Source organism: Bombus impatiens, unplaced genomic scaffold, assembly GCF_000188095.3.
Source record: "Bombus impatiens unplaced genomic scaffold, BIMP_2.2 scf_0027, whole genome shotgun sequence".
Classification (NCBI taxonomy): Eukaryota; Metazoa; Arthropoda; class Insecta; order Hymenoptera; family Apidae; genus Bombus; species Bombus impatiens.
In genome coordinates, this window is record NT_176446.1 from 334,139 (window position 1) to 350,091 (window position 15,953).

The window sequence follows — 15,953 nt, forward strand, 5'->3', positions numbered from 1 at the left end:
TTGCTTTCGAGACGTTCTCAAGCGTGAAGATACGTCTAACATGCGAGAGATATACTGATAGGAAATCAGTTCCAGTGTTCGCTATTAAAATATAGAGTAGAATTCAACATACTAGTCGCGTAAAGGCACATAAAAATCAGTTTCCCTATGAAACGAGTAGGATTGCACGATAATCCTTTAAAAAAATAACAAACGATACCCTTGCTGGTCGAATCGCTGCGCATTATTTTCCCCCAAGAATAAATTGCCTCTTCCGTAGAGAACGGCGCTCCTCACCACAGAATAATGAACGGACGCTGTATGTATATGTAAGTACACATGTTTTCTTTTTTTCTCTCTTCATGCACATACACGTGTACTTCATACAGTCTGTATACGCAATGAAATTGCATACAAATCTATATGCATGCGCACACATGTATACGGATATGATATTATACCGTACTTAATGGTGAAGCACTATCATAAGATGCGCGGCAATGTCCTTACTAAGAGCTAAGAGTTTTCTTTTTTTCTTTTTGTAAATTGATTAGGAAGGAACATTGTGCAAATTATATTAGAGGTTTTTGTTTCCTTTTTTTTTCTTTTACTTAAAAATAAAGTGGAAAATTGGGCAAGTATCATGCGATGGCTTTAGGCTCAGCCCGATTTTACGTGCTACCGATTAGAAATATATATCTATGTATATATTATTTTTTTATTGTTTGTCCTCATTGATAGCATGCTAATAATAAACTGGGCATCCACGATTTTTAAATACTTAGTTTAGTCGAATATGAAAGACTCGATTGTTATGGAAAAAATATATAGATATATATATATATATACTTATGAGATCAAATATCGAGTTAAAAAGTTTAACGCTTAACGCTCCAAGCGTGCCTTTCAGGCATCACCGATGATTAATTATGTCGAGAAGAAAAATAAATTATCTTTGTGAGGAAAATATAGATAGCGACGATGACAATTTTGATTTTTGCGGCTATAAGCGGATTTTCAGCCGGAAGCGTTTCTTGCAAAATTTTTTGGATGTTACACTCGAACGAGAACGCTTCAAAAGCTCAAGGCGTCAGAACGAGAGTTCAAAAAGTAAACAATTTCATCGAATACTTTGACGAGAAATTCCGAGACTATTTTGTACTCGGAAAAAAAGTTTCTATAGACGAAGCTGTTGTGAAGGTTAAGGGGAGGGTTAGTTTTATAAACTACAATCCACAGAAACCCACTAAATGAGGAATACGGATATTTGTCCTGGCCGACGAAAAATCCGTATACGTTTATGGCATTTTACCAGACTATGGCAAGCTCGCATCGCAAGATCTTATAAAACCAGATCTACCAATATCATCACGAATAGTTTTACATCTGTGTAACAAATTGTTACATTCCGTTCCTAGCTATGCAGGATATCACGTTTACACAGATAGATACTATACAGGTTTAGTCCTGGCAGAGGAATTATTACAAATTAAGTGCCACATAACAGGTACAATACAAAAAAATCGCAAACACATACCACAAGGAATTTCTAATCCGAAGTTTATCAATTCGAATACAATTGCAATGCGCCATTCAAATTAGTTACTCCTTGCTTGGAAAGACAAGCGAATTGTCACTATGTTGAGCACGTATCACACCTCTGGGTCAAGAGTTATAACTAGATTTTCACGAAATTGTACTATTGAAGAAGTTTCAAAAGCAAATGTGACTGCAGATTATACGAGTAATATAGATGGTGTAGATAAAGCCGATCAATATGCATCAACATATTGTTTTCTGAGAAAATCGTTGAAATGGTGGCGGAAATTGTTCTTTTGGGGACTAGAAACAAGCGTAATAAATGCTTATATACCTGACAAGATTTCTCAGGAAAGGAAAGGAGAAAGCGCTTTGTCACATTATAAGTTTGTCAAATTATCAGTAAGTCAGCTCATAAGTAACTTTCGGAATAACAATGTGTATGGCAGGCCTTCCGGAACAGATAAGGAACAACGTTTAGGTGAGAAACTCCATATAATAAATCAGTTGCCAAAAGGGAAAAAGAAAAAGCGTCTTGCTTGTTCACCAAAAGGAAGTAATGCGAATGTTTTAAAAAATTCCACACATTACTCAATTATAATTAATATAGATATTGTAATCAAAATTATGTTACCTCTAAGGTGAATAAAGAACGTTTTGAATGACTTTAATATTATTATTTACACGTCATTGTAGCATTTAAAATCTGACACTTAAAAACTTGCAAGTCGAAGTATGATGAGAATAAGTTGGAGTCGCCGGTCGATATTCGCAATTAAAAGTCGGAGCGTTAAGGGTTAAGTTAGAAATAAGGAAGAGTAATATGTTCAATTAGATAACAGTCAGATTACGTCATCGGGCTGTCCTGTGTATCAAAGGAAATGATAATTGAATATAATAGCAATATATAGTATAGTAATTAGCGTTAGTAAATATTTATAACAAGTAATAGTGGAATAGAATAAAAATAGAATAAAAGGAGGAGAAGATAATTAAGAGTATAAAAAAGTTCCCTCGTCCTACCACTACTGATAATAAAAATAATGATGGTAATAATAAAAATAGCAGTAATAATAATAATATTAATAATAATAATAATTATTAGCAGTAATGAGAGTCAAATATAAATTAATTACTTCCAATATTTACCGAGAATTTCCCAGTAAACTTAAGTATCTTTTACGTGTATCTTTCATCTATCAACATCAACCGTGTTGTAGACAGAAAGAGTTTAACTATTCGATAAAGCGTCCCGCACTCTCTTACAAATTTTGCTGGCTTTTAAGGAGAGTACTAACTAGTTGGTGTGCATTAACATTGTACGATACCAATATGTCTTCATCTATGGGGACGGATATAATACGACGCTTTCGTATTTATACATAGGAATATGAGATTAATTATCGAAAATATTAATATGTTCTTTTAAAAGACGCATTCAAGTTCGAAAAGTTTCAAGTGATAAATATTAGAATAGTTTATAATTTACCAGACCTCGTTATAGAATCACGTTCGTTCTATATGCATTACGAAGCGTCATAAGAAAAGAAATAATAATGATTTTTTGGAAGGGATTAATGACAAACAATATGAGTTAGTACTCCACTTAATCACCATATGAAGAAAGGGGATGGTGAATGCAGAGAAATAGTAGTTTAAACATCACGATGATCCCATTCCAAATCATGAGGTGAATTATGTCGGCGATGTCGGCCATTGCTCAGCTCACAATCATTCTCGCAATCGGAACTATCTAAATCGTCATCTCTGTACGATCCATCTTCGGAATCTGAACTTCCGGAGTCATCGACATCGTCGTCTCTCTGGCTCTGATGATGAGAATCGTGTTCTGTGAGCCTCTCCATTGGATTCACGGTAATAGCCAATGCAGAATCGTCCCAGGCCATTTCAGTTTCGGCAGCCAATTCATCTCCAGCCGATGGTCGTCTCTTCGCGGCTCCCCTGACTCTCGCTGCTCCCACCACCGCCATTAAGAGTAAGAAACAGATACAAGCAACAGCGACAATGGTAACTGCGTGATTACCACTTGCACCCCCGATGCTTCTGTTACCTTCGCGAAGCGCGGCTGTTGCATACTCTTCTGGCAAATCTGCGTGATGAGGAGACAATTGCACGTGTCCAGGTGCTGGTTCCAGAATTCTGGCGATTGGTGGATCATCAGGAGTAGAATGGGGAAGAGCGGTAGTTTTCTCTTTCGGATGAATGACAGCGAGAGTTTGCACGTATTCGTTGCTAGCGAATCGACCGCTGAGCTCGGAGCAAGTCAGTTTGAATACACGATCAAGATAGTAAGCTGGCTTGCGATTCGTATACATGATGAGACGTATCAATTGTTGGTAGTTATAAGGTGTGTCAGCGCCAGAGAGAACAACACCATCGCGATCTACACGCGCAGTGATAGAACGGAATCTACGCAGAGCATCGCCAGGTAAACCTAAGCTCTCGTGGTCGGGATTAAGACTCGGATAAACACTGACCGCGCATGCATCCAATCTGGCAGCGGAACCGGCAGTGACACGAGTGTCTGGGAACACGCGTACACCTAGACGAAAATCTGCGTATTCCCTAGCCACGTAGCCGGTCCCGTTGACAGTTATGCCTGGACGAGGTGGTGGTAGAACAGTGACGTACGATTGAACAGTTGGTACCGGGAGCGGATTGTCTTCACTACCTTCGCAAACGATCGTTGTTTCTAAACGGAAATTACGGCGACCCGGGGTAGGAAATCGTCTGGAGTTGGAATAACCAATACGACGGAGAAGCGTCTCAACGTTAGTGCGATTATCTCCGTCGATTCGTACCTCTGTTAGATCGCAATTGGTGAGCAATTGGGTTCCAGGTTGAAGCAGATCCATCGATGGCACATGAATACCTTCCTGGCAACGACGCAAGCAAGACAACACGTCTGGTTTCTCGTTTCGACCAACTAGCACGGACAGTCCAGCCAGATAGCCACGGAAATGATGTTTTGTTTTATTATCGGAACCCTGCCAGCATGCACCAACAACGAGAGTTGTGTTAACGCCTTTCGCAGGATGCAACGGCCAGTCGTCGATCACTTCCGGATTCTTCTCGTCTGTATGCCATTCCTCTCCATCAACGAATAAGATCACGTGGGGGAAGTCGACTTGAACGGCATAATGGTGCCACTTATCATCGCACACTTGAGTAAGTTTCCAACGCCACTCGGCAGGCCGGAAGATATTAGGATCACCCTCTGAGAAATCACGTCTAAGTAGCAAAATCAGTCTGCAGTTTCTAATAAACAGGGCGTAATGATGTCTATTCATCTCTGCAAATCAAACAATGGATCGTTTAATGATACAAGCCTATTTCATCCGATGTATATTTTAAGAACAGTTAACGTAAACTTACTGTGATCATCGGCAGCGCACAAGATGTGTTCTTTAACATGAGGGTCTTGTCTGGGTCGAGGTCGGTGTTTCACCCAAACTCCGACCGTGAATTTTTGTGCCAGGCTATGCTCCAGCACATCGTTAGGTACAATGGCAGCAGAATCAACGCCGTCAAATTCAAAGATTTCATCCGCTTCCCTGCCTTCGTCTCGAGACAAAGATGCGGTCCAGGAAGTCGTAGGCCCAGGAGTTGGCAATAAATCTACGCTATCGCGAGATGCGCCGCACAATTTACGTTGGCTGCGTACACCGTATGTGTCACGGTCACAACCTTTCCCTATATGGTCCGTAGCAAGAGTTAAGGTGGCTCGAACATTGCGCAATATACAGGGAGCGTCGCAAAGATCTAGCCTAGCGGAAGGAAGCAACGGTTGAGAACCTACGCCAGCGGCATAGTCAACCCTTTCTGGAATTCCTCTCCAACCGGGGGCGCATACACGATTGACTTTAACGGTAACCATAGCAGGTGCAGATTGTTTCATACCACAGTCATACGCTACCACGCTCAAAATGTAGTTATGGGATCGCTCATAATCCAATGGCTCGGTATTGCGTATCGCTCCTTCATTGTCGATGATGAATGGTTGGTCAGCTGTCAAAATTTCATATTTGCATACGTCACCGAATTTCGGAGTGCAATCTCTGTCGGATGCTTCCACGCGGACAACTTCTTCGTATAGGCGACCTTCGTCCACGGTACTGACATAGGCCGGTTGCAAAAACTGTGGTGCATATTCGTTCACGTCCACCACGGTAATATGTACCGTAGCACTAAAATAACAACGTTGTTCTTTTAGATATTTTTTGTCATATGTGATTAGTTACGTAGTTATATGATTAAATATTACATATTAACCATATAACTGTATGATGTTTAATATAATAATACATAATATTACTAACTATATACTAACTATAATTAAAAAGAATGAATCCTACAATTTATAACTTTATCTTCATCAAAGTAAAAAATAGATAAATAGTGTAACAAGGTTTATCTTTCTATAAACTACTTTATCTCAATGCGATCTGTTACTGCGTTATGAAGTTGAATATGTTTTTATGTTCTCATGTTCAAGAAATAAAAGTTTTTTTATTAAACGTCCTAAATTAGGACTCCTGGTATCTCTATTCTTAACACTTTGATCGCTGCTATTACGTAAACGTCATTTTACTTTACCATCTGTTGTCTGCCCCCGTCACGTCTACGTAACTTCTTCTTTTTTAATTTAATCGGCACTTACGCGTGAGACAAATAATTCCTATATTTGATACTGTTTCTATTGAAACGAAACGATTTACAAATGCACTGAAAAGGCCGGCAATTTGTGAGTCTAATGATCCAGTGAAAGTGAATAGTCAGGAAATGATTATAATCCCGCTTTTTACAACTGTATGCAACGATCAGAAAATAAATAAATAAACTCGTATAATGCATAAGCGTACAGAATAAATTAAGATGATATGATAAAGATTCAGTAATGATGATGGATTTTCTCCAAAAGTGTATCATAATTATACGATAATTCGTATAATTATTCTATTAAACTGAGCGAGAAGTACCGGCGGTTGGCAATAAGATCTGCGCCGAAATGTGCGGCCGTCAAAGTGTTAATTAAGGTATAGGCAAACTTCAAACGTCATTATACTCTATACTTTAGTAACAACCTCCACGCATTGGTATAGTCGATAGTAATTGGAACGCAAAATAATCAGTAAACATAATAAAATATACAGAGAATTTAAAATTCGAGTTCGACATCTACGAACAAAATCGATGTAATCAAATCCAAAGATTAGATAATTATAAAGTATAAATGTATTAGTATGTATAGTCTATTATAAAGAGCGGTCGAATTTCTTTATAAGAACAGTAGCTTCGAAGACTCGTACATATAACGGAAGCTCGCCGTGGAGATAGATGAGAAAATAGAACAACAGGAAGCAGTTCCAGTTCAGAAATACTGGAAGGTAGGGCAAACGTATTTAGTATATATTAAATTTATCTCTGTACAAAACTAGACGAAAGCTAATGGAGTTCTATGCAAGTTCATTTCCAAAAACATTAAATCATTAAAGCGGATCGTATCGTGATATGAAATGAAACGTCAATATTGGAAGTTACAAAATAACTGGTTATCGTGTAGCAATTTGGAAATTAATAAAAAATCGATTCGTAAAAGTCGCTTCGCGTTACATTTAAGGATTTAATCAAACTAAACTATTCGTTATATATATATATATATATATATATATATATATATATATATATATATATATATATATATATATATATATATATATATATATATATATATATATATATATATATATATATATATATATATATATATATATATATATATATATATATATATATATATATATATATATATATATATATATATATATATATATATATATATATATATATATATATATATATATATATATATATATATATATATATATATATATATATATATATATATATATATATATATATATATATATATATATATATATATATATATATATATATATATATATATATATATATATATATATATATATATATATATATATATATATATATATATATATATATATATATATATATATATATATATATATATATATATATATATATATATATATATATATATATATATATATATATATATATATATATATATATATATATATATATATGTATCATTGCTCTACCTACATAAAAGATATATAGAACGTATCGCATCGTATCAGTTTGAACAAAAGATAAAACGAATTACACTGATTGCGAAATGTCAAGTTTATTCAATGCAGTTCGTACTTTTCCGATAGCGATCCGTTGCAGCCAACAGCTTCGATATCGAACTTGTAGTTACGCCGTTTCTCGCAGTTTAGAACTCTCAGTGCCCTCAACTCTGCCATTCCTTTCTCTTTCAAAACAATCTCGAAGGGTGCATCGCCATGGTGCTTGTTCGCTATACGGAAGGAGCAGACTTTGGCACCTATAGCTCGTATTTGTGGCGTGACCTCGACCAAAGTTTCGTTTTCCTTCACCAGGCCATGGTATCCACTTTCTGGACTGTCCAAATCCAATCGTGGAGCTGGGGGCAGAGACAAATATGTAGTTCAAACACAGATGCAACTAAACAATAATAGCATAGCTCGATATACAATTGCTCGAAGTATCTGAAGTATACTTATAAAAACTTGTAATGAACACATTACACCAAATATAAGATGTTGTACCAAACGTATTGAAATTTCACTAGTACCGTGATCAGGCCTGACTATCGTCATTGTATCAGTAAAGTTTAAAACGAGTCCAAAGGCAGACATAGGAACGTAATAGAAACATAATAGGAAAGTAATTAGACAGCAAGTTTTCCACCATGTTAATAGATTTGAATATTCGATGGGGCCATCTTTAACACTTGTTACGTGTTTTAGAAGGTGATTCGTGCTGTATACTAATTTCTTAGTGAATATATTTTCGCAGTAAATATCTTGTAATTTCTATGCACGCTTTTAAATTCGTTTCAAACTTTACCAATATAATCGTGACAACAGCGTCTCGTTGCAGTGCTAATAAAATCTCAAAATATACAATCGTCGTTTCGAATAAGAACTGTTCTTTAAAAGCTTCTAGAAGAATTAAAACATCTTCCTCTACATCAAACGATAGATATTATGTAAGTAACATATAATTTGGTCATAAATCTTATTCAAAGTACTATAAGCTGCACATGTTGGAAACTTTTGTTCAAAAATAATTTTCTCATTTCTCTGCTCTGTAACAGTTATGTCAAATTAATCTTAGAAAGAATTACACGTTAATGTTCATAATACGGGATTATTAAGCCGTGATAAAATATTAAATGTTAGTTATTCAAGCGTGGCTTCCCTTCTTTTTTCGAATTAAAAATATCACGAGTCGTGGCTTAATTTCGCAATTTAATCCCTGGGAATTGTTTTGTCGACGAGCTTGTCCAAAAGAGAAATAAGGGTTTACAGAAATAGACCGGAAGCTTCGTAGGGTAGAGAACGAGGAATCTCTCGAAACTCGAACAATGCAAGATGCATTAATTAAAATTTCGCGTTGGTTTAAAAAAGAACTTTGCCGATTATTTTAAATCATTGTGCATGCACCATGAAAACTTGAACCTTCGTTATTCCTACCTTATTAGAACCAACAGGCAGAGATTAATAATTTACCGAGCTTACAACAACTGGGCCATTATTCCTCGTGTACTAATTAATGGTAACTAATGTTTGTTTACGTTTTCTTTCATAAACCTCTGATCTGAAATACTCATATTTTATAGTGGTTGTTGATTGTTAAATATGGTAGTTTAAATACTACTTCACGCGAGATCAAATGATAATAAACACGCGATAGATCTATTTTTATCGATTTTCTTACTTTTACGTCACTTGATGGTCGATAAGAAAAAGAAATATATGTTCATATATATTTTAATATAATCTATAGATGGAAAGTCCTTCGGAAATAAGCGATAAATCCACTGTTTTGTAAAAAATGAACAATGTTGACTTAGCTGTTATGGTAATTTAACTTGGCATTGATATCTTTTAAATATTTGGGAAAGTGACGAAACATATATTCAATTCCAATGTCAAATGTAATGATAATTTTAATATAGAGTTAATCGACAACGTATGGAATTAAAAAATTCTTCTTCTACAAGAGATGGGAAATACATCTTATCGTGTTTGTCACTTGTGGCCTTCATTTCTTTTTGTTCTGTCAGAGTGCTGGAGATGATCGGAATATGTAAATGCCTTTTACACAGAGAATTTAAACTACACGTAACCTGAATTCTTTATTTTTAGAGATAGTTTCACCGCGATCGTCCGAAAAACCGAACGAGCTTTGGCGATTTTTCGATTTCGGGCTTTGATGGAATCGCGATATCCATTTGCATGGTAAAAGTCGGGCTCGTGAATTACTAAAAGTCAAATACTGCAAAAATTCCATGCATAATTGTTTCAACCAAAGGATGATACTTTTAAACGAAACGAAAAATTCATTTGATATTCTTTCTTGTATTTCTTTGACGAGTATAATTGTTTGTAATGTTATCTAGATTATTCTACATCGTATTACAAAGATCCCGTAGGTTGTAAGTTATTTCCTATAGCTTATAAAAATTAGTTAAAATATCTTTATGAAGTAGTCTACCAATAGTATTAAAAGTGAAGAACCGCAGAAAAAAAACACTTTTATTAATCTCTTTCCAACAACTAACAACGACAAAACAACAACTTTTTTACTCGACAAAAATGTGCTCCGTAATTTTCCTCTTCGAATATTACTTTTCATCTTATTCCCCTTTAAGCAGCTCATCGTATTAACACAAAAGGATAAACAAAGAAACTCAGTTTCCTACGTTAGTATTATCGATTGCACGAACAAGACCATCTATTTCAATGAAATTGAATGAAAGAATGATGGAATGAATCGCGTCGAGAATACCATTGACAACCGATAAGTTCGATACCGTTTCCACCGTAGAACAACAATTGCTGACCGTTATTCCGCCCCATATCGGTGTTCCACTGCGACGCATCAGTGTTTCACGTTAACACCGATCCGCGAACAACAGATGAGAATTACTATTTCAGGCTAAAAGCAGTGGTTAACGCATTCACCGCCAAAGGTATCTCTCGTGGTTGTTACAATTCCATTCAGAGTTGTTCTCGTAATTCAATATAAAAGTAGATTACATACAGCGAGGATTATTCAATAACAATTGTTAGGTAGAATTAAATTAAAAACGCGCGACGAAATTTGTTTATAGAAAACTGCGTTTCTCTGGAAATGAAATTTAAGAGTTTGCGTGCACAATTTTTCAGGAATCTCGTACACTCGTTTAGATTCAATGATATAGCGGAGGATACCAATAGAACATTGAGATTTATCAAATTATAATCAATCGATTAACGAATCGTTTAAATCGCTATTTCTTAGGTAGAAATTTTCTTATATTTCAAGTTCTTTTTCGCTATTCAAATATTCGAGGGTAACCGAATTTGAGATAATATTTCAACGTAGTCGATGCCAAATTCCAATAATTTTAACTAAGTTTACACGAACAGAATAAAGATAATAGAAATAATTCTAGATCGTTCAAGTTCAATTTCATTAAGTGTTTTTACCTTTGGTGAATTACCTTTGGTGGTAAAAGAAAAAGTTGCATTTTTTTTATTACAATTATCGCAGAGTAATATCGACCCACTAAAATATTTCAGTAACAGTAATCTATTAGGAGCCAACATTCAATTAATGTAACGTTTCGTTTGCGATGCTTGTACACTATTGTACACTATTGAAATGTAATTGAATGTGTTATAGTTAGTTTGTTGTCCATAAACGTGCGATTGGTGGTTAGTCAATGGAAAGGTAAGCATGAATACCTTAGAGAGGGTGATAATTGTACAAAGCAATTTCTGGTATTTAGTAAAAGCACCTTGTATCAAGGTGGCATCGGACCCTTGATAAAGTTAAGTGCAGTGCCGACGAAATGTCGGAGCACCACTCTAAAAAAGTTTTATCTTCAAACTTTTACCGCGCATAGCTAAAGCTAATAGGTCGTGAAATTTCCAAAAAATGTATTTTTAAGTAGACGGTGAACTGAAAAATATTAGGAACCCAATAACAATCGTTAACCGTGGATACCGAATCGCTGAAATATTGAACGAATAAATATTTAGTAGCTTAAACGTTCGCGATACTGTTACATAGCTTTTCTCAATAGCATTAAAATCAATTTAATTGTAGGAAGACAGAGGAGTATGTTGGGAAAATTACGATGAAGTCCCGAAAGTGTGGAAAATTGTAGTCAGTATACCGTTAAGCTATCGCTTTGTACGGAACTAACAGAAAGTCAAAGTAAAGTTTGTTGATGAAATATTTCGTAAACATGAGTCTAATATCTTTTGGTTCTCCATCTACTTGCAAAGTTACATCGAAATCGCTAACATTTCACGTGAGTGCCTGGTAAAGTCTTAAATTGAACGAAACTACGTTCACTGCTGCTTTCTAGAAAGTTTGACACTTCGCACCTTGCCGCTGAGACCAGAATTACTCTTTCAGATGCAAATAAATAGTCCACGGATCTAGATAAAATTTATACGATATGTTCCACAAAAACAATATTTTAATTGATATTCATCCTATACCTATTTAATTTTCATTGACCAAACTGCTGAATTTAACATATTCGTTTAACCAACTAACAGAGAAGTATAGTAAGGTAGAGTACATTGGAACGATACCACAACGATCGTAATTTATCTCTTTAATAAGTGTTAAAATGCTTAGGCTTTTTATTACTAGATGACTTTTTTCAGTAATAATTTGATACCTCGTACGAGGTTTATCGCATCTATACAGATATCCACTACAACATTCATATAAGCAAAAAACATATAAATTCTTTCCATAGTGATTTAAATCTAGAAAATTGCTGTTTTTTTTTTTTTTTATAAAATTGTTCGTGATTCAACGTGTACAGCGGATAAGATTGAAATAAATTAATGATACTCTTTTTATTACTTTCATATTATTTATATCGTATGGCAAGCTTGTTTTAAACCATTAACCTGGAACGGATTTCCCTTAAGTACATGCACGTATTTCATTGCATGCTGTAACGAAGACGTGCTACAACAAATCAGGTTTCACAACCAATTATATTAATTCTAGCATACTCCAGTGTACTTGCTCGACTAGCATAATGTCTATCGGTTATTCCGATAAAGATCGAGAAAGAAATGCATAAATCTTATTTAATCTACGGTAATATTATTCAAGAAGCTTTCACGATGGCCAAATTTAATATAGTTAAGCTCGCTAAGATCTTCAACGGATTTTCGATCCAATCACGCCCTCCTATACCAACTTTGAAGGAAATGAACTTTTGACGTAAAACCGAAACGAGGGAGAACAACGCGTATATTTAGACTGACTTGCTTATATTTTTTTATATGTCTAGTAAATAATTTCTTTGTAAGCTTTCAAATAGTTTTTCGCTTTTCCTGAAATTCTTGATCCAGCTGTATCACATCTGAAATATATATGCGATATGTAAGAAGAATGCTTTTTAAATTTGAACATTAATAAACAATTCACAATGTGAATCATATTTATATAGCTTTGGTATAGCATATATATGTTTCACAGCATATAACGTTTTATTGCTAAAATTAGGGTCGTTCTGTGTTTCCCGAATATGTGACCATCTCCAATCGATCCGATGGGTATATTTTAAGAGCGCAGTTAAATGCATTCCCAATCAAACGATTCTCCTATCTTTGTTTTAAATCGTACCTCTGAAGTTCAAATTACTCGATTTATACGTATCAATATTTACCAAATTACTATTGCACCTAAATCTAAAGAAAAGGTCTTATAATACTGATCAAGAGAAGTAAGAAATGTTTAGTCAACAAAGATGCCAGATTAAATTACTTAAACATTAAATGATTGTTAAATACTTCAAAATCGATAGTAGTACTCGTAACAGTTTCAACAGCTAATATAATTATGTATCATATAATGTATGTAATTTTACATTTACTTAGAATGATACTTAATCTGTGTCAGCTTAATTTCCTCGCCCATAATAAATAATGTGATTAAATTACAACGATCAATAGAAAAAAAATATACACATACATATATCGAACGTGACAATATGGAACAAAACAGAAATGACTGAAATTGTATGTATACACCGATTTATGATTCACATACGTGAACGTAGGTATTGCATTGTATTGAAATGAATGGAGAAAACATCAAAAGCTTTATATAAAAAGGGAAACAAAGTTTCATTTAAGTCTCTCTAAGGAGTATGTAAGACACATAATTGATGTCTAAAATCTGGATAAATATACTTGATTGTCCTTTTTATTTGGAAGATTACATGTTTCTCAAATAAAATCATAAAGAGACTGTTTCAAAGAAACATTACTAGATATACAAAATAATTACATAACTTGCTAGCATTTAGAGACACTTCTCTCAAGAAGTTTTGCCACTGAGGCCCTCTTACACCCAACAGTACAAATTACACTGTACTGTGAAAAAAATTGATTTGATATTCCACGTTGATTAAACACTTTTTTATTCCATTTGGTAAATTTCGAAAAGCCAGAAAATTTTGAATTCTTATTCTTTTAGCAGCCTATATATAGTTATACATTATGTATCATAATTAACAATTTACATTTATTCTTCTCAGTAAATTCTGTAAGCCCTTAAAACTTTAAATTCCCGTTCTTCAAACACTCCATGCATAATTATACGTTATATATTACGGTTGAATACTTATACTATACGTTTTACTATCATACCTATCATACAGCTTCTCTGAAGCAAATTGACTGATAATCGATATCAAAATCATCGTTATCAATTGGACATATATAATATTACAAAGCTCAAAAGAGATGAATCGAACGTCTGTGTCGATTTATCGCCGTGCGCGCTTCAAAAAACGTTTTGATTCAATTCCACGGGGAACGAGACTTTATTGTGCTCGAAATTAAGCAATAATCTTCATAAACGCGAGATAGATGGGATTGTTTTTAATTATCTTGCAATGTAGACAGTCATATTTGCAAATCAAGACACGTCGAACAATTAGCACAAATAAAAAGACGAGCATGAAAACGAAAGGACCGGTCGTGTGTACTGAACACTGTCGCTTTATAGAACACTGTCGCACACAGTTCATTAAATACTTGGCGTTGTTACGCAAGATATTTTACGAAATATCGACGAGAAAATATATTACCAGAATCATTTTATTACAATATGTACATTTTAAAGTCGCACTTTACGTCACGAAAATTATTTAATAACATCGTAAAGTTTCTTATCGTCATAAAATGGATTAGTTTCGTTTGTAGTGAAACGAAGAGACAACCATTAAGACGTATAAAACATAATTTATAGTATTTTATGAGACTCTGTAAGAAAGAAATACATCGTATATTATTGAAATTACATCGTGTAAGATGTATCGAATGATATGTTGAAAAACGCAAAACATTGCAGCAACCACTTTCGAGCAATGCAAATCGTAATTTATACAGCATCGAGAATTTTGTCTAAGTTTACATGGAGAGATATATCTAGATGTAATTCCAAGTACTGTTAAGATTCCAATTAAAATTTAACTATAAACACCAAAATTAATTTCTTATCCTTTTTAGATCTAAATAAATATTCGATAATCGACCTTATCCTGTCAAAATATCATTATGCGTTAGAAAGAAGATAATACCAGATTTATATAGAAACCTATGCCTGATAGCGCCGTAAAACGTTACTTCAACCGTCTAACTTTAATCAAGTCCTAGTTTCCGATGCGACTGGGTCCAATCTGATTCATATCTATTTTGTTATCGCAAAGCGTGACTAATGCTGTCATATGTGGAATCGTAACATATAATCCGTATATCTGGCTGAAGTGTTATTCTTTTAGCATCACGACTGATCGTATACAGTTTCATAGACGTATCGCGACACCGATCGGGGCTAGTCAATGAATTCGCCATAACAGTTTCGGTGACTGCAGGTGCTCTCGAAAGAACAATTGCACCTGCGAGCTTACCACTCCAATCAGCGACACACCGTAAACCGATGCGTGACTCGATGATAGGAATAAAAACAATTCGTTATAAGCAATTTTTTTAAGCAAGAAACGATAATTGAAGAAATAAGATGAATGTAGGGCACGAGAAAAGAGAAATGAAATCACCTCCATGATTGTTGAAGGAGCTCGGTGTCGACTCGAGGGCTGAGATGCTCGCGTGGGAGAGACCGAGGGTCAACCCGAAAAACACAGTGCTAGCCACCAACAGCATTCTCCTTATCTCCTGCCTCCAGGATACTCCGATTATTTATTCTTCGGCCGACAGCACTTGACTTATCACTCGCAAGAAACTCGCTTTTTA

The 15,953-nt window shown here is 34.7% G+C and overlaps 1 protein-coding gene across 1 annotated transcript; it reads right to left on the bottom strand.

Annotated features, from left to right (window-relative positions):
• Positions 1-2,188: 2,188 nt before the first annotated feature.
• On the bottom strand, positions 2,189-15,891 carry LOC100742813 (calsyntenin-1). Its single transcript, XM_003484945.4, has 4 exons — positions 15,758-15,891; positions 7,789-8,068; positions 4,915-5,726; positions 2,189-4,831 (listed from the first exon to the last, which is right to left on the bottom strand). Exons 1-4 carry the CDS (start codon positions 15,861-15,863, stop codon positions 3,174-3,176), a joined length of 2,856 nt encoding a protein of 951 aa, XP_003484993.1. The 5' UTR covers positions 15,864-15,891; the 3' UTR covers positions 2,189-3,173.
• Between the last annotated feature and the right edge of the window lie 62 nt (positions 15,892-15,953).

Excerpts from the sequence above, each read along its gene's own strand:
- LOC100742813 (XM_003484945.4), bottom strand. The coding sequence starts at position 15,863 with ATGCTGTTGGTGGCTAGCACTGTGTTTTTCGGGTTGACCCTCGGTCTC. Across the intron at positions 8,069-15,757 it reads CTCCTTCAACAATCATGGAG|CTCCACGATTGGATTTGGAC; the intron begins GTGATTTCATTT and ends CTCTGCCCCCAG. Across the intron at positions 5,727-7,788 it reads AACGGATCGCTATCGGAAAA|TGCTACGGTACATATTACCG; the intron begins GTACGAACTGCA and ends TTGTTATTTTAG.